Source organism: Nerophis lumbriciformis, linkage group LG34, assembly GCF_033978685.3.
Source record: "Nerophis lumbriciformis linkage group LG34, RoL_Nlum_v2.1, whole genome shotgun sequence".
Lineage (NCBI taxonomy): Eukaryota > Metazoa > Chordata > Actinopteri > Syngnathiformes > Syngnathidae > Nerophis > Nerophis lumbriciformis.
This window is the reverse complement of record NC_084581.2, coordinates 3,611,503-3,629,883: the sequence shown is the minus strand read 5'-3', so window position 1 is coordinate 3,629,883 and position 18,381 is coordinate 3,611,503. Positions and strand designations below refer to the sequence as shown.

Below are 18,381 nucleotides of genomic sequence, written 5' to 3'. Positions count from 1 at the left end.
CTGTGGGGTAAATTAAGTCCCATGAAAAGGCAGGAAATGCCTTTGAGATAACTGCTCGGTTCCACAAACAACACAACAGGTTGTGCCGCTAAAATGGTGACAATGAACAGGCTGATGTCATGTCACTTTTTATTTTCATAAACAGCAGACACAGCTCACATGACACTTCAAACAACCGAAAAATATAATGTCAGTTTGTCTAGAAAAGCGCTACATAAATCTAATCCATTATTATTGTTATTAGTATTAGTGCTGCTATTATTATACAAGTAGTGTTAGTAAAGTACACATTTAAATTTACATTTTTTAAACAAGTAGTATTAGTTTAGTACATATACATATATACATGTACAGTTTATACAAGTAGTATTAGTTTAGTACACATACATATATACATGTACAGTTTATGCAAGTAGTATTAGTGTATACATGTATGAATATACAGTTTATAAACGTGGTATTAGTTTAGTACATGTAAAAATTCACAGTTTATGTAGTGCATGTACAAATATACAGTTTATATAAGTAGTATTTGTTTAGTACACATCAATCAATCAATCAATCAATCAATCAATCAATCAATCAATCAATCAATCAATCAAAGTTGACTTATATAGCCCTTCATCACAAATGTCTCAAAGGGCTGCACAAGCCACAACGACATCCTCGGCTCAGATCCCACATCAGGGCAAGAAGAAACTCAAATGGGAACAATGAGAAACCTTGGAAGGCACCGCAGATGTGAGGACCCCACCCTGGGCGACCAGTGCAATGGATGCCGAGTGGATACGGTTAATAATGTGAGAGTCCAGTCCATAGTAGGGCCAGCAGGGGATCCTCCTGCATGTAGAAACTTCGGAGCATAGAGACATCACCGACTGATGCATAAGGAGTGGTCCACCCCGGGTCCCGACATAATGTGAAAGTCCAGTCCATTGGGAGGCCAGAAGGGGATCATCTTGAATGGAGACAAGTCTGCAGCATGTCACCAACTGATGCAAAGAGGAGTGGTCCATCCTGGTTCCCGACTTGGAACAGCTAGTGCCTCCTCCGTGGAGGCTGATCCCTGGTCACCTGATAACCTCTCCAAACAGGAGAGGGGGGCAGAGCATAAAAGAGAGACAGCAGATCAACTGGTCTAAAAATGGGTCAGTTTAAAGGCTAGAGTATACAAATAAGTTTTAAGATTGTCTTAAATGCTTCTACTGAGGTAGCATCTCTAACTGTTACCGGTAGGGCATTCCAGAGTACTGGAGACCGAATAGAAAACACTCTAAAGCCTGCAGACTTTTTTTGGGCTCTGGGAATCGCCAGAGTTATTTGAACACACATTTCTGGCTGAGAGATATGGTACAATGCAATCAGCAAGATAGGTTGGAGCGAGACTGTTTCGTATTTTATACGTAAGTAGTAAAACCACATCTTAAGTGCACAGGAAGCCAGTGCAGGTGAGTCAGTATAGGCGTAATATGATCAAACTTTCGTGTTATTGTCAAACGTCTAGCAGTCACAACCAAATGTTAGCATTATTATTAGCAGTAGTATTATTATTACTACAAGTAGTAGCATTATTATTACTATTATCATCATTATTAGTAAAGTATTGTTATTATCGTAATTATTAGTTGTAGTAATAGTAGCAGTATTATTGTAACTATTATTATTATTATTGTTATTACTGTATTATTCTTAAAGCATCAGATTGGGTTACAAAAGTTGTAGGTAGACCTACAAGAATTGAATCCATCTTCATCATCGTCTTCCTCAACCCACGTGGATCAGGATGTCAGTTTAAACAGATTGTGACGTCACGTCGAGCACGGATCTCCGTGGAAACCGTGACTATTCCTCCCTCCATCCCTGCCTCGCTCTCAGCCGGGTTGCTCCGGGGATGGTCGACACTCGGAAGCGTTCAGACCAGTCACACACGAACCAGCAGGTGTTGATCGGAACCATATCGGAACCATGACGGATTGCCAGTCAGGACTTGGAAGCAGACCGCTGGAGGACATGCACGTGCACGAGTTCGCGCTCATCGAGAGACCAAACCGCAGAAGTGTAAAGGTATTTAAATAATATGTATAATATTTAGATTTACATTTTTCATTCAGCACATTTGTAGCGTTACCCAAGTGCAACACAAAAAGTGCAACACCACGTTTGACTGATGAGGACGGTGGTCACGTGACGTGTGGGCGCAAGAGCGGCCCCCGCACCGAAATTTGAGGGAGACCCGCACAGTGACGCACTATGGCTCAGCTTAAAGTGCTGATGTCATCATTCATTGCTTTCTTTTTCATGGTTATTATGCGTTGGCCGCGTCTCTTATTACATAATTATTATTATCACTCTCATTGTTGTTATTTAATTATTACTGTTTTATTCTTATTATTACAGAATATTGAATACTGCAGTAATATTGTTAGTATCAATAATAACATCATCATTATATTATTATTATTATTATTAATATTATATTTATCACATGACATATGATATAACTGGTGGTCGAGGTTTGAAATCTGCGTTTGAAGCTCTGTGTGGATGCAGGTTGTAGCTTAACGTTCCACAAACATGCATGTGGGCTTCACTGGAAATAAGCAAGGTGGGCTGGGATAGGCTCCAGCTCACGTATCACGCACAGGTGGATTTGGATTGAAAAATATCTGGGATTTACCCTCTAAATTATTTTTTTTACATATGCAAAAATTTGTGTTTTTTTTGTGAATAATACAGCTTCTCAACTTTCAAATGCTGACCACCTTAAAGCCGACGAAAAGCAATGAAAAACACTTACAAATTAATATTCTCCAATGAAGAAAAAATATTACTATCCAAACTTAATTGTTTGGATTCTTCCCATGTAACTATGAAGAGATATGTGTGTCGTTTTATAGAAACAATAAAAAAAAAAAGATTTGCAAAGAAAGAAAAATGCAACCTTATCTTGCTCTAATTCACTTTCTTTGTACATAACTTTACACACACACACACACACACACACACACACACACACACACACACACACACACACACACACACACACACACACACACACACACACACACACACGCACGCGCACACACACACAAACACTTCTATAGTGTGTAAATGTTGTTTTAAGTTTGAGCTCACAGTATTGGATCACAAAAGTCAGGCTTAATACTGATCCCAAAAGCAGATTGGAATGCAAATACTATAATTTCGTTGTTTTCGGATTTTACTTTCAAAATAAAACTTAAATATCTTACAGTTTATAACCCTGCATACAATAAACATCAACACAATTCAACAAACAAAAACAAGACATGATGAGAATTATTATAAAAAGTAAAGAAGAACAGATTATTCATAGCAAAATATGATTTATATTGACATTTATGACATCAACTAACATATTTGAATACAATAAAATAAAAAGCAAAACTTTACAAAAGTGTAGAATTCCCCTAACCCTCAATGCTTGGGGCCAGGGACGCCGCTAGGGATTTTGGGCCCCATGAGAAGAGTCTTTACAGGGCCCCCAACAGAGTGTCATTATTTTTTCTGTATTATAATTTCATCATCATTAGGGGCCTCTCTGGGCCCCCCTCCATCATGGGCCCCTAGAATCCGTCTCTTTTACCCCCCCTTTTCGGCGCCCCTGCTTGGGGCCCTAAAGTAACATACAAATTCTCCCACCCCCGCTTCGACACCACTGTCCATGTTTGCAATCTTCCCACACTTATGCAGGCTGGTACTGAAGCACTTCTTCTTCAGGGGAGGCTCCGGCAAGCTGTATGCAGGCTACTTTATGCAGCTGCTGCCTCTCTGTTAGGCCCCAGTAATGCACGTTACTTCTGAGAGTTTTGTTTTCTCCCTCGCAATAAAAATAAAAATTTGGGGCTTTTCAGAAAACATTCAGGGCATGAGCCCTGAATGTTTAGCCAATAGCCAACCCCTAACACCGCCCCTGCTATCAGGTCACCCATCAGAGTCCTTAGTAAAGGTCTGCAAGCACAGTAGAAGATGATTTAGCAAAAATCAGATGGCTGTGAGGTAGACTTGCTAACCACAAGATTACCCATCCATCCATCCATTTTCTACCGCTTATTCCCTTCGGGGTCGCAGGGGGCGCTGGAGCCTATCTCAGCTACAATCGGGCAGAAGGCGGGGTACACCCTGGACAAGTCGCCACCTCATCGCAGCCACAAGATTACAAGATTGATTTATTACAATGTCTGTTTGCGTCTTTGTCTGGTTCTGTACAAAATAAAATTTCCCTCAATTTAAGCGCAGGTGCATACCTAAAAGTCAACTCTATGTTATTTTTTCTTTTCTGTCAGACTGCAGAGGAAATCAGTCAGCTGACAGTGGATGAAAACCTCAACGATATCGACAGAGCCGTCTACCTGCTCAGGTGAGAATCCAGCACATAAATGTGGGTGAGCTCTGAAGAAGCATACATGTCCCCTACCTAAAAAGTGGACGCGTGGTTGCCGCTTCTTGTCAGTTGAGTCCAAACATCTTAGAAGCAAAGCGTTCTTAATTTCTGCTATGTTCTCCATATTTTAGTATGGGCCAAGAGGTGCAGCGAGCGAGCGTCATCGCTAACCTGCCATTTCTGATCCGTCAGAATCCAGCAGAGACGTTCCATTGGGTGGTACCTAAGGTTCGGGTGCGTATGTATGGGGCCGTATTCACTAAAGACAGACACAGAGGATGTAGTTCTGAACTTTTGTGTTGCCTAACTCAGGAAGTCTTAGGTGGAGCCGGAACTGAAATCCAACTAGCAGCGGCAGTGTCGTTTCTGACCGTTCTACAGGATGACATCGTCCTGATCCACACCCACACTTACTCCATACTGAAGACGGTCCTGCTCCACCTGAACCACCGAGATGCAGGTAACAGACGCTGAACCTAATACCTGCAGGGAAGAACTCTCTTGGAACTGATGATGTTGTCTCTTGTTGACAGCGGTGAGTAACGCCTGGCTGGAGACTCTGTTGTGTGCCATCGACGTTTTACCAAAGGAGACAATAAAACAGGAGGTAGCAGGATTATAAGACTTGATTATTCAGAGTCAAAACTATGTGTCTCCTTGTGATCCTTTCTATCTTCTTGGTTTATGTCTTCAGGTGCTGAGACCTCTTGTCTTTCAACATCTGCCTTCACATTCTCTCCACGCCCGTTTGGCCCACTGTCGCATTCTGGGCAAAGTTTCCTGCAAACTGGATTGTCACCTGTAAATAATCAGCTATTTCTATGCACATGTGTCTATTTTTACTTCCATTATTATTTTAGACCTTTCCCTTTTTTCAGGGTCAAGAAAGAGCTCCTGCCATTGGCTCGCGCTTTATGTCAGGATCCAGAATTTGAGGTTCGAGCGTGCATGTGCCGCCAGTTGGAGAGCATTGCCACGGCAACAGGGTAAATATTTGATGTTTTTATTTTAAGAAAGAAAAGAAAGCAAGCGCACACACCTTTATGACGTGGTGTGTCTCCTCGGTGAGTCCAGTGCAGATGAAACCAGCACAGAGCTGCTGCCTGACTTGGTTGACTTGGCGAGAGACGGGCACTGCGACGTCCGTCTTGCAGCGTTGGACACCATCATCAACCTGATGGAGAAGATTGACAGCGGTGAGTGACTGCTAACGTAGGCTTTAATAAACGCTACTTCTTTGTCATACATGCCTGCTCCTCAGAGAACAGACTGCGTGTTGTGGTTCCCTTGGTGATGTCCGTGACCCAGGCAGATGATGCCATATTGGCATCTTTGTCATTTCAGTTTGGAAAAATCTGCAGTCAACTCGCAGGTCAGAATCCCATCTGTTTCTGTCTGATCTTTCAATTACAATCAACAAAAAGTTTGAGTCATGTTTTAATTACAACCTATTAGCATCGCTTCACAGATCACTTTCAACTTACACACCAGTCTGTGGTTCTAAAGTCATCGCTGTCTTCAGGTTGTTTGTCAGACGAGCAGAAGGTCCACTTGCTGCAGACGTTCAAGTCACTTTGTGTGGTTGGTCTCAATACTGAAAGAAAGCAAGACGTTGGCATGCAGACAACACTGATCCGGTGCAACTGCTGCTACAACCTGCCGGTGGACTAACATAAAAACACAAAAAACAAGAAACAGCGCAAAATCTGAGTGACAGTCTCTCTCTAACCATTGTCTCTTCAGACCATGTTGGCCTTTGCTGACTCCTCCCACTTCCTGACTGACCTGTACCTGTCGTTTTCAAGTCTCTGTTGTGATCCCGAAGTCAGCGTCCGAAGAAGCGCAGCTTCCAGTTTTCATCAGGTTAGAGTTAAGCAAAAACAACCAGTTCCTCCATGCGGAAGTTAGTTCTGATGAAAATAAAAAAGTACTCGTAGTGTAAATACATCTTGAATCCAGACAGTGACACCTAAATCTAATCACTTGTTCCTTCTGACATTTCCTAAAAGTTTAATAAAAATCTGCTCTAAACTATTTGAGTTATGTTACTAAAACATACAAACTAACAAACTAATACATAACCCACTGTCGGAGTGATTAATTGTTGCTTTCAATCATGTACCAAAACAACATTTCTTCTTGGGTCTAAAGTTTTTTTTCAAAATCAAATTTGCATGATAAAAGCTGTGTTCATGTATTTCATTGTCAGGTGGTAAAGTCGCTCACTTCAAATGTTCCTCTGGTCCACAAAGAGCTTCTGATGCTGTTGAAAGATGACGCTCTGGAGGTCTGAGATCACAGGACAAATAACACACACTCTCTAGAACCTTCTCCAAATTTCCATAACATAAATCTTCTTTGTCATTATTTTGATTTTGTTTTTGAGGTGTTGGATGCTCTGATGAATCACTTAGAGCAAACTCTGGAGGTGGTTCTGTTCAGAGGAGAGAAACTGATGCAGGAGCAGAAGGTCAGAAAACTAACTAGAGCATCTCCTGTGGTTCTCCAACTTCTTCTGTGATGTAATCGCAGTGTGCACCGTGTTGTCTGGGGATCCTACAGGGTTCTTTCCAGTCTTCCGAACTGCTGTCGGCTCTGCTGTCAGCTGAGCAGAAGGTTAGTGGTTCTCTGCGCTGGAGGCTGCATGAAAAGCTGTTGCAGCGTTACAGCAATCTGGCCAAACTTCTCCCCGGAGAGCCACTGCACCAGAGTCTGTCTCCCCGCATTTTTCTTATCCTCACCAGCAACGTCAGCATACTCAACCAAATCCCCACAGTGAAGTGAAGCATGGCAGATGCTAACGCTTTACCAATGCCTGTTTGCTTACAGAAGGTGTTGCCAGTGCAGAGAGAGGCTGCACGAATGTTCTGCACGTTCCTTCGCTATAACCACAAACAGGAGCATCGTCGAGAGATGATGGAGTGGATGATCCAAGGTCAGAGGTCTCTGGGGCTTCACTCTCAGGTTCTGTGTAACGTTCCGTGACAGATGACCTGCATTACTTCTCTTTGGTTTTGCTCCTTATCCATCCTAAGGACCTCTAGTTGAACATGGCATATGACCAAATGACGGACTTACTGTTTTTCTTCAGCTCTGGCTCAGGGGCGAAGTTACTGGAATCGTCTACGATTTCTTGATGTCTGTGAAAAGGCCAATGAGATTTTCTCCAGGAAGTTCTTCAACAGACATTTCTTGATCCCAGCTCTAGAACTGGTCCATGATCCTGTGGCCAACGTCAGGTAGGCCAACACTGCAAACCTCCACGTGCCAGTGTGACACTGCTCTTTTTCCTGTTGGGTCACCACCAGGTACAAACTCTGCCACATGCTGCCCTTGTTGCGGTCATCGCTGCGCCTGCCTGTCGACAATCAGCTATTAATGCAGCTGGATTTCTGTGTGCAGAAGCTCCTCTGCAGGGAGAAAGACAAAGACGTGGTCACGGCCATTCACAAGGTGAACCATCCTTCCTTTATTGCAGGGATATTCAACTGGCGGTCCGGAGGCCAAATCCGGCCCGGGAATGACACCAACACGGCCCCTGAGTTCAGTTCAAAACATAGGAGACAACTATTTTTGGACTGAATTCCAAAAAAACACCGTATTGCTCCTGTTGTATAGAGGAACTTAAACAACTGTAAAGACATTGGTAGATCCCTGCATTGACATTTCGAGCAAACATAGAACACTGCGGTCCAAACTTGTGATTTACATATCTTAGTCATGTCTTTCCCTTTAAGTCCACTCCTTTTTGTCAGTTACAATTTTTTTCCGTAATGTCATTTATGTAACTAAGGTGTTGCTGTAGCTTGTCTACTTCAAATGCAGTCAATAATCATTTGTTCAACTTCTTTAGTTATACTAAAAGTGTTCCTCAAGATTCCATTTTAGGTCCTTCCTTTTCATGCTTTGGGCTATTCAAGTGGTAGCCCGCGAGTTCAGTTAAAAAAACTTGTGAGGAACTCACATTTTTGGAGCAGATTCTCAAAAACACTGGAATGCTTGTTGCAGAAGGTCCCAAAAAACAGGAGCGCTCCTATAACTCTGACGAAATAAATAGACCAAAATAAAATGTTTACTATAGAGCAGTGGTCCCCAACCACCCGGTACCGGTCCGTGGATTGATTGGTACCGGGCTGCACAAGAAATAAAAAAAAAATTACAAAAAATTAAAAATTAAATTTTTTATTTTTTTTATCAACATAAAAAACACAAGATACACTTACAATTAGTGCACCAACCCAAAAAACCTCTCTCCCCCATTTACACTCATTCGCACGAAAGGGTTGTTTCTTTCTGTTATTAATATTTCTGGCTCCTACATTATATATCAATATATATCAATACAGTCTGCAGGGATACAGTCCATAAGCACACATGATTGTATTTCTTTATGACGACAAAAAAATATCAGCTGATACGGAGACCGGTAAAGCAGAGGACTGATTGTGTTACACGCTCGCCAGAGATGATGTTATTGTTGTATTGTTGCTTGCTGCAAAAAATAAAGTGTCAGGACCTAGATTATTTGCTCCTGCTTCTCTGGAAGGACAGAATAAACAATTTGTTGTTCGCTCTATTACTACCTTCCTTATCACGTCATTATGCACAAATTATGCATTATATAACAGAACGGCTGTGGGGATTTCCAGACGCCAGATGGCGTCGCTCTACCACGGTGAAGCCGATCCGCGGCCGTTTCGCATTCAGTGGAGATTCGGGATTAGACACTCAAACACATCGACGCTGGACTTCCGCACTTGACAATAAATGGAACAGCTTCTAATTACACCAAGGGACGCAGGCTGTTGGAATACACCTATTTCTGTTTGTATGTGTCTTTTCATCATTTCGCTGCGCTCCTACTTCATGATTGTGTCACATATGAACTGCACTATCGCTGTAAACAAAGTGGTCACTGCAAGCAGCAGCCAGCTGACAGAATCGCTTTGGATGGGTTCTAAAGAATATGTCTTAATTGTGAGCTAAATGGTAAAAACATGATCTTAGTGAATGTGAAATCATCATTTTGTCAAAGGTTCAGACCCGGCGCATGCCGATATGCGCCTTTTAATATGCTTATTTTCCATCTTCCTTCTCCTTGCAGCCTGACACAGCACCGCTGTCAGAGAAGCGTGGTTTAAAAGGAAGTAAGACGAAGGAAGGATGACTTTAATACACACTCACTAAAATCATGTTTTTATCATTTAGCTCACGATTAAGACATATTCTTTAGAACCGATCCAAAGCGAGCGTGTCACCGGCTGCTGCAATTGAAGCCAGCTTATGACAGTGACCACGTTGTTTACAGTAATGTAGTGTTCATATGTGACACAATCATGAAGTAGGTGCGCAGCGAAATGATGGAAGACACATACAAATAGAAATATGTGTATTCTAACAGACTGCATCCCTCTGTGTAATTAGAAGCAATTCCATTCATTGTCAAACGCGGAAGTGCAGCGTCCAACTGTCTCAACACACCATGTACACTCACACTCATTATTTGTCATTAAGCATCTGTCATGCTTAATTCTTCCGCAGTAAGAAAGGTGTATGTGTGTCTGCACTGAGAGGCAGAGATGTGGGTGCAGCTTTGCGGCTGAGAGGCGTCGGATTGGTGGAATTTTCACATACTATATATATATTCATCTTTACACTTTGCGAGAGATTTAGCGCTAACATTTAGATTTAAGATTTAGGTTTAGATTTACAATGTAGGTTTACATTCAACATTTAGCGCTCACATTTAAATTTAGATTTAGATTTAACATTTAGGTTTGGATTTAACATTTAAATTTAGATTTAACATATAGGTTTAGATTTAAGATTTAGGTTTAGATACAACATATAGATTTATATTTAAGATTTAGGTTTAGATTTAACATTTAGATATAATATTTAGAGTCATCATTAAATTCAAACTTAAATGTGATGAATATTAGTTAAATCTGAGAAAAGGTCAGATCAATCTGAGAAATATATCTCCTAGAAAAGTGTGACTGAACTTTAAGGATTAGCAAACTTCTGTTACAAAAGATGTTGATTGTTCACATTCAGCTGTGTCTAAAAATCTGAAACGAGTACAAACAACATGAGAAGGTTGTAAAAGGCAGGCATACATCAAACATCGAAGCACCAAAACAGAAAACACACCAGTAGAGTGGAAAAACAAGTTGCCTCTAAATTGAAGCTATTATCATATATATCTGATTATGACACCGAAAGACTTACGAAGTTTGAGAATAAATAGATATGATCAAAATAATATTAATCTCAAGGAGATTCCTGAGCCATTTTGAGAGATAATGGTCTCGCCAGTCACGTGGTCTCGTGACGCAGAGGTAGGAATCGGAGATCCCTTCATGACCAACAACAATGCAAATCATGCAGACTTTATGAGAGCCAACTACGATTACTTTGGGAAAATATATAATCCAGAAACGTATATTGTTGATCCTGGATATAAGATGAGCAATACGTTTTAGAGGCTCAGCTAAACAGATCCAACTTTAGTAAAACACTACGCATAATGAAGCAGTATTGTTAAGTGCTAAACAAGAAATACAAACTAAGAACATAATAGAACGATATCTTACTGCACAATGTCTGCTCTCACTGTGATGACGACTGATAGGATGTCCATATCTTCCCGTTTATATGAAGAATTAATCATGACGCACTCGAAGGGTTAACAAGGAAAAGTCTCCCTGCAGGCAATGTCTTCAGTTGTGTGTGTTTGTCTCTATCTATGGGTATCCATTGAATGTCACAGATTAACAACTTCTAGATGTATGGCTAAATTCTCCTAATATCAAGATGAGAGGCATGATTTATAATCTAGAATAACTTTGACAAGACGAGACGCTTATAATAACAACATCGCTAATATTTGGTTAATATTCAGGTGAATATATGTATAACATGTATTGTTGGCAGGTTTTGGATAGTTATTTTTAGAGGGTTTGTAGGTGGAATAGAGAACTCCCATTGACGGACTATTGATGTATTTATTTATGTATGACTTAGAATGCATAAAAAGAGAAAAACATATGTGTTAATTTCTTATATAGAGATTGTAAATGATAGACAGCACATCACTGTCTAGTTTTTGCGTATTTCCAGTATGACGGATCTGATAACATGGTCAGAGTGCAGAAGTGTTACTCCAGTGACGTCAATCTACGGAAATTATCGAAGATGTTCGGAGCGAAATATTCAAAATGGCTGACTGAATTTGCGATGTTTAGACTGTATTTTCAGATACTTTGCGGATTATAAAGTTAAAAGTTAAAGTTAAAGTACCAATGATTGTCACACACACACTAGGTGTGGTGAAATTTGTCCTCTGCATTGACCCATCCCCTTGTTCATCCCCTGGGAGGTGAGGGGAGCAGTGGGCAGTAGCGGTGGCCGCGCCCGGGTATCTTTTTTGGTGATTTAACCCCCAATTCCAACCCTTGATGCTGAGTGCCAAGGAAATGGGTCCCATTTTTATAGTCTTTGGTATGACTCGGCCGGGGTTTGAACTCACAACCTACCGATCTCAGGGCGGACACTCTAACCACAAGGCCACTGAGTAGAATAAATACAATTGGATATTGTTTAATTGATACAATAAAACACAATTAAGCATATAATGTCAACTTGTTTTTCCACTCTACTGCTACTTTAAAGCAATATGTTTTAGATACAGCAAAACAAATTAAGAACAAATGGGCGGAAACTAGATTCACCGTCTGTGACCGAACTGTGAGAAACCACCTGAAGGAAATGGGATTTAAAAACAGAAAATCATTAAAAAGTTATTAAACAAAATCCTAAAAAAAAGGTTACAAAGGGCTAAAGAAAAGCAATGGTGTTCTATGAGTGATTGAATAAAGGTCATATTCAGCGATGAAATCTGCATTGGGAAAGGTGATGAACTGGAACTTTTATTTTGTGCCGTTGCAATGAGATTTATGAAGACGACTTCCTGAAGAAAACATGTACATTTCCACAGTGATTGATTATATGGGGCTGGATGTCCGGTAATGGCACTGTGGAGATGGCTGTCATTACATCTTCAATAAATGCACAAGTCAACATTGACATTTTTGACATGTTTCTTGTTCCATCAATTAAAAGATGTTTGGGGATGTTGACATCATTTTAAAGATGATAATGCATCTTTTCAGACAGCAAAAACTTTAAAAACTTTCCTTGAAGAACGATACCTAAGAACAATGTCATGGCCTGCAAATAGTTCAGATCGCAATCCAATTGAAAATCTGTGGTGGAAATTGAAACAAATGGTCCATGACAAGATTCCAACCTGTAAAGCTGATCTGACAACAGCAATACAAGGAAATTAGAGCAAATTTTTATCCATCAATTTTCTACCACTTGTTCCTACCGGGGTCACGGGGAGTGCTGGAGCATTCGGGCGGAAGGCGGACAAGTTTTAAACATAAGATCATTGTCTCCCAAAACGTTATTAGTTAATGAGGTCATTAGAGACAACAATCTTAACGTCATTGGTCTTAGCGAAACCTGGCTCAAACCAGACGAATTTTTTGCGCTAAATGAGGCATCTCATCCTAACTATACGAATGCGCATATTGCCCGTCCCCTTAAAAGGGGTGGGGGGGTCGCACTAATATATAATGAAAACTTTAACCTTACCCCTAACCTAAATAATAAATACAAATCATTTGAGGTGCTTACTATGAGGTCTGTCGCACCGCTGCCTCTCGATATGGCTGTTATCTACCGCCCCCCAGGGCCCTACTCGGACTTTATTAATGAATTCTCAGAGTTCGTTGCTGATCTAGTGACGCACGCAGACAATATAATCATAATGGGGGACTTTAATATCCATATGAATACCCCATCGGACCCTCAGTGCGTGGCGCTCCAGACTATAATTGATAGCTGTGGTCTTACACAAATAATAAATGAACCTACGCATCGCAACGGCAATACGATAGATCTAGTGCTGGTCAAGGGTGTCACCACCTCCAAAGTTATGGTACTCCCGTATACTAAAGTAATGTCCGATCATTACCTTATAAAATTCGAAGTTCTGACTCATTGTCAACAAACTAATAATAATAATAACTGCTATAGCAGCCGCAACATTAATGCCGCCACAACGATGACTCTTGCTGACCAACTGCCTTCGGTAATGGCACCATTCCCAAATTATGTCGGCTCTATTGATAACCTCACTAACAACTTTGACAATGCCCTGCGCAAAACCATTGATAGTATAGCACCGCTAAAACAAAAAAGGGCCCCTAAAAGGCGCACCCCATGGTTTACAGAGGAAACCAGAGCTCATAAATTATCATGTAGAAAGTTGGAACGCAAATGGCGCGCGACCAAGCTTGAGGTTTTCCATCAAGCATGGAGTGATAGTTTAATATCGTATAAACGCATGCTTACCTTAGCTAAAGCTAAATACTACTCAAATCTCATCCGCCTCAACAAAAACGACCCTAAATTTTTGTTTAGTACAGTAGCATCGCTAACCCAACAAGGGACTCCTCCCAATAGCTCCACCCACTCGGCAGATGACTTTATGAATTTCTTTAATAAGAAAATTGAACTCATTAGAAAGGAGATTAAAGACAACGCATCCCAGCTACAACTGGGTTCTATGAACACAGATACAACTGTATCTACGACGGATACTGCAATACAAAATAGTCTCTCTCTTTTTGATGAAATAACATTAGAGGAACTATTACAGCGTGTAAGTGGGATAAAACAAACAACATGTTTACTTGACCCACTTCCTGGGAAACTTATCAAGGAGCTTTTTGTATTATTAGGTCCATCAGTGCTAAATATTATAAACTTATCACTTTCCTCTGGCACTGTTCCCCTAGCATTCAAGAAAGCGGTTATTCATCCTCTGCTCAAAAGACCTAACCTCGATCCTGACCTCATGGTAAACTACCGACCGGTGTCCCACCTTCCCTTTATTTCGAAAATCCTCTAAAAAATTGTCGCACAGCAGCTAAATGAACACTTAGTGTCTAACAATCTCTGTGAACCTTTTCAATCCGGTTTCAGGGCAAATCACTCTACGGAGACAGCCCTCGCAAAAATGACTAATGATCTACTGCTAACGATGGATTCTGATGCGTCATCTATGTTGCTGCTTCTTGATCTTAGCGCTGCTTTCGATACCGTCGATCATAATATTTTATTAGAGCGTATCAAAACACGTATTGGTATGTCAGACTTAGCCTTGTCGTGGTTTAACTCTTATCTTACTGACAGGATGCAATGCGTCTCCCATAATAATGTGACCTCGGACTATGTTAAGGTAACGTGCGGAGTTCCTCAGGGTTCGGTTCTTGGCCCTGCACTCTTTAGCATTTACATGCTGCCGCTAGGCGACATCATACGCAAATACGGTGTTAGCTTTCATTGTTATGCTGATGACACCCAACTCTACATGCCCCTAAAGCTGACCAACACGCCGGATTGTAGTCAGCTGGAGGCGTGTCTTAATGAAATTAAACAATGGATGTCCGCTAACTTCTTGCAACTCAACGCCAAGAAAACGGAAATGCTGATTATCGGTCCTGCTAAACACCGACATTTATTTAATAATACCACCTTAACATTTGACAACCAAACAATTACACAAGGCGAATCAGTAAAGAATCTGGGTATTATCTTCAACCCAACTCTCTCGTTTGAATCACACATTAAGAGTGTTACTAAAACGGCCTTTTTTCATCTCCGTAATATCGCTAAAATTCGTTCTATTTTATCCACTAGCGACGCTGAGATCATTATTCATGCGTTCGTTACGTCTCGTCTCGACTACTGTAACGTATTATTTTCGGGTCTCCCTATGTCTAGCATTAAAAAATTACAGTTGGTACAAAATGCGGCTGCTAGACTTTTGACAAGAACAAGAAAGTTTGATCATATTACGCCTATACTGGCTCACCTGCACTGGCTTCCTGTGCACTTAAGATGTGACTTTAAGGTTTTACTACTTACGTATAAAATACTACACGGACTAGCGCCGTCCTATCTTGTCGATTGCATTGTACCATATGTCCCGGCAAGAAATCTGCGTTCAAAGAACTCCGGCTTATTAGTGATTCCCAGAGCCCAAAAAAAGTCTGCGGGCTATAGAGCGTTTTCTATTCGGGCTCCAGTACTATGGAATGCCCTCCCGGTAACAATTAGAGATGCTACCTCAGTAGAAGCATTTAAGTCCCATCTTAAAACTCATTTGTATACTCTAGCCTTTGAATAGCCCCCCTGTTAGACCAGTTGATCTGCCGTTTCTTTTCTTTTCTCCTCTGCTCCCCTTTTCCTTGAGGGGGGGGGGGCACAGGTCCGGTGGCCATGGATGAAGTGCTGGCTGTCCAGAGTCGGGACCCGGGGTGGACCGCTCGCCTGTGCATCGGCTGGGAACATCTCTACGCTGCTGACCCGTCTCCACTCGGGATGGTGTCCTGCTGGCCCCACTATGGACTGGACTCTTACTATTATGTTGGATCCACTATGGACTGGACTCTCACAATATTATGTCAGACCCACTCGACATCCATTGCTTTCGGTCTCCCCTAGAGGGGGGGGGGTTACCCACATATGCGGTCCTCTCCAAGGTTTCTCATAGTCATTCACATCGACGTCCCACTGGGGTGAGTTTTTCCTTGCCCGTATGTGGGCTTTGTACCGAGGATGTCGTTGTGGCTTGTGCAGCCCTTTGAGACACTTGTGATTTAGGGCTATATAAATAAAGATTGATTGATTGATGATGACAAGTCGCCCCCTCATCGCAGGGGAGCAAAACTCATTAAGAGTAATGCTTGTCACTCGTTAAGTCCATGCCTCAGAGACTGCAAGATGTTTTAAAAGGCAGAAGTGATGCAACAAAGTACTAGTGGTGTGTTGGAGGGTTTTTTTTGTTCCATTTGTGTTTTTTCCATAATTCTTTCCTCAGAATCAGGTAATTCCATTTTTCCACTCTGTTTGATTTAAACATGAAACTGACAACCATAATTTATTGTCTTGATGTACTGTATTTTCGTGCAGTTCCTCTTTGAAATCAGGAAGTTGCCATTTGAAATTAGTTTTGTCTTGTCTGTTAACTGGCTTTTTTCTACAAAAAAAAAGATTAACCAAATTAACGAAAAATTTTTGCGAGGGATTGTAAAAAATAAAACCAATGGTGAAGGGAGATGTTTGGTCCCCGGCCCTTAGCTGTCTATAAACATGGCCCCCAAAACAATTTAGTGTCCCTGATTAATGGCTTATGCTGGGTGGGTGGTTGGCGGGGGGCTGGTTCCATTTAAGGTTCCTTGTCAGGATGTAAAGACTGATTGATAGTGACAAATCTGCTACTTATGAAAAACTTATATTCTCCATTGGTGCGTTAGAAATAAAAGAAAAAGAAGAATTTGGACAATTTTTTAGCATGACACCTTTTTCTGCTCTTATGATGCTTTTCAGGTCGTGCTGGAACTTGACAAACTGGATCTCACAGAACCTGTAAGCAGCACATTTGAAAGTTGCACAGCTGAAAGTGTGATTTGTGTCCTCATTCTGTGTCTTATGTCAGTTTCAGAGGAGGAAGGACAACAATTTGTTGGACCACAAGAAAGAGGCAGAAGAGACTCTGCTGCTGGAGATGGTCAGTGTGAAAGTTCCACATCCCCTTCACTGATCCTCTTCCTGTCATGTTGGAATGATATTTTATGTTCCTAGGAGCAACTGGAAAACCAGCAGGGCGAAACCAAATCGAATTCAGTCAAACAGTCAGAGAGACGACGTGAGAACAATGTTTTTTTGTTTGTAAAAGAAAGTAAAACAAGCAATTTATTTACTCCTAAATATGTTCTTTCTTGTTCATATTTTTGTATGCAACAGGAAGAGACCGTAATCCCAGTCTGTCAAAGTCAAGCAAGTCTAAGTCACTGTCCTTGTCGGTGTCCTCATCCTGTAAGACTGAACACATAGCAAAACTTTGAAAGGAATTTTTCAATTGATGATGATCATAATGTTTGTTTGTTATGAAGGTAAAGAGATGAGGAGGGTCAAACTGTCACGGAGTCGATCCCTCAGCAGTCAGTCACCTGTCTGCAAACCCGACACGCCACAACAAACTAGGTGAGACTCGTTCTTTCTAAATTGAACTGTTCTTGTTCTCAGAGTAGTCTCAAGCTGGTCCCAGTGTGGTGCCAGAGTAGTTCTTGGGTGGTCTCAGGAGTATGGTCTCAGGATGGTCCTGGGGGTCAGTGCGACCTGACCTCAGGGTTGAGTTGGCTTCAGCCAAACCTTTACCTCTAGATCTACTTCAATCATATTCTGTGTTCTTTATGTTTTAGCAGTCGGAAAGAGTTTAGTGGTCATTGTGCGAGTTGGAAGTCATCAATACTAAACAACAAAGGTACCATCTCCAACAATAAATCTGCATCAGTAGTGTGAGCATCATTCTCTTTTTTAATCATACATCCATCCCTTCTTGAAAGCAGATGATTTCTCAACTACCAACCTTACCCCGGCTGTGCTGTCCAAGTCTTCGCCCACCTCGTATAAACCAGTGCTGATCTGCAGACACTTCACCGATCTCCCTGACATGATGGCTTCAGAAGGAAAAGCAACAAATACCTTAGACCTCAGGGATTGTCATTATATGACAAACCATAGAGCCAGTCATTTAGATCATAGTATTGGTCCTATTGAACCCAGAACTAATACCGTGGTCCAGAGACGAACCACCTTGGACCGAAGGACAAATACTTTAAGCCAAACAAACTTTGGGAGTAATGCTTTTGACCAGAGCGACAACAGCAGCAGTAAGAACAGCTTCATGTTCCAGCGCAGTAAATCCATTGATCAGCACAGCACTGCACTGAAGGACAGCAAGTCAAGGAAGTTGTTCATGTAAGTTCCTGTCAACAACACCCATATTCACAGCTTTGTTGAATGAAAACTGCTATATC

The 18,381-nt window shown here is 41.4% G+C and overlaps 1 protein-coding gene across 2 annotated transcripts; it reads left to right on the top strand.

The window, feature by feature from the left end:
* Window positions 1-1,874: 1,874 nt before the first annotated feature.
* On the top strand, window positions 1,875-18,380 carry ppp4r4 (protein phosphatase 4, regulatory subunit 4). 2 transcript variants are annotated; one of them, XM_061929883.1, is made up of 24 exons: window positions 1,875-2,064; window positions 4,326-4,399; window positions 4,555-4,657; window positions 4,736-4,883; window positions 4,957-5,030; window positions 5,118-5,224; window positions 5,302-5,409; window positions 5,498-5,619; window positions 5,685-5,795; window positions 5,946-6,085; window positions 6,167-6,286; window positions 6,633-6,710; window positions 6,810-6,893; window positions 6,986-7,039; window positions 7,253-7,358; window positions 7,515-7,662; window positions 7,732-7,876; window positions 16,889-16,927; window positions 16,998-17,069; window positions 17,144-17,207; window positions 17,306-17,377; window positions 17,455-17,545; window positions 17,764-17,825; window positions 17,911-18,380. In XM_061929883.1, exons 1-24 carry the CDS (start codon window positions 1,966-1,968, stop codon window positions 18,324-18,326), a joined length of 2,637 nt encoding a protein of 878 aa, XP_061785867.1. In that variant the 5' UTR covers window positions 1,875-1,965; the 3' UTR covers window positions 18,327-18,380. The 2 variants fall into 2 exon arrangements, with proteins under 2 accessions (XP_061785867.1, XP_061785866.1); XM_061929882.1 differs by having other exon boundaries at window positions 6,986-7,171.
* The last annotated feature ends 1 nt before the right edge of the window (window position 18,381 follows it).

What these genes read in the sequence shown, in the direction of transcription:
- ppp4r4 (XM_061929882.1), top strand. Translation starts at nt 1,966, where the DNA reads ATGACGGATTGCCAGTCAGGACTTGGAAGCAGACCGCTGGAGGACATG. An exon ending in TGGTCACGGCCATTCACAAG is followed by an intron (nt 7,877 to 16,888) that starts GTGAACCATCCT and finishes GATGCTTTTCAG; the next exon opens with GTCGTGCTGGAACTTGACAA. An exon ending in AGACTCTGCTGCTGGAGATG is followed by an intron (nt 17,070 to 17,143) that starts GTCAGTGTGAAA and finishes TTATGTTCCTAG; the next exon opens with GAGCAACTGGAAAACCAGCA.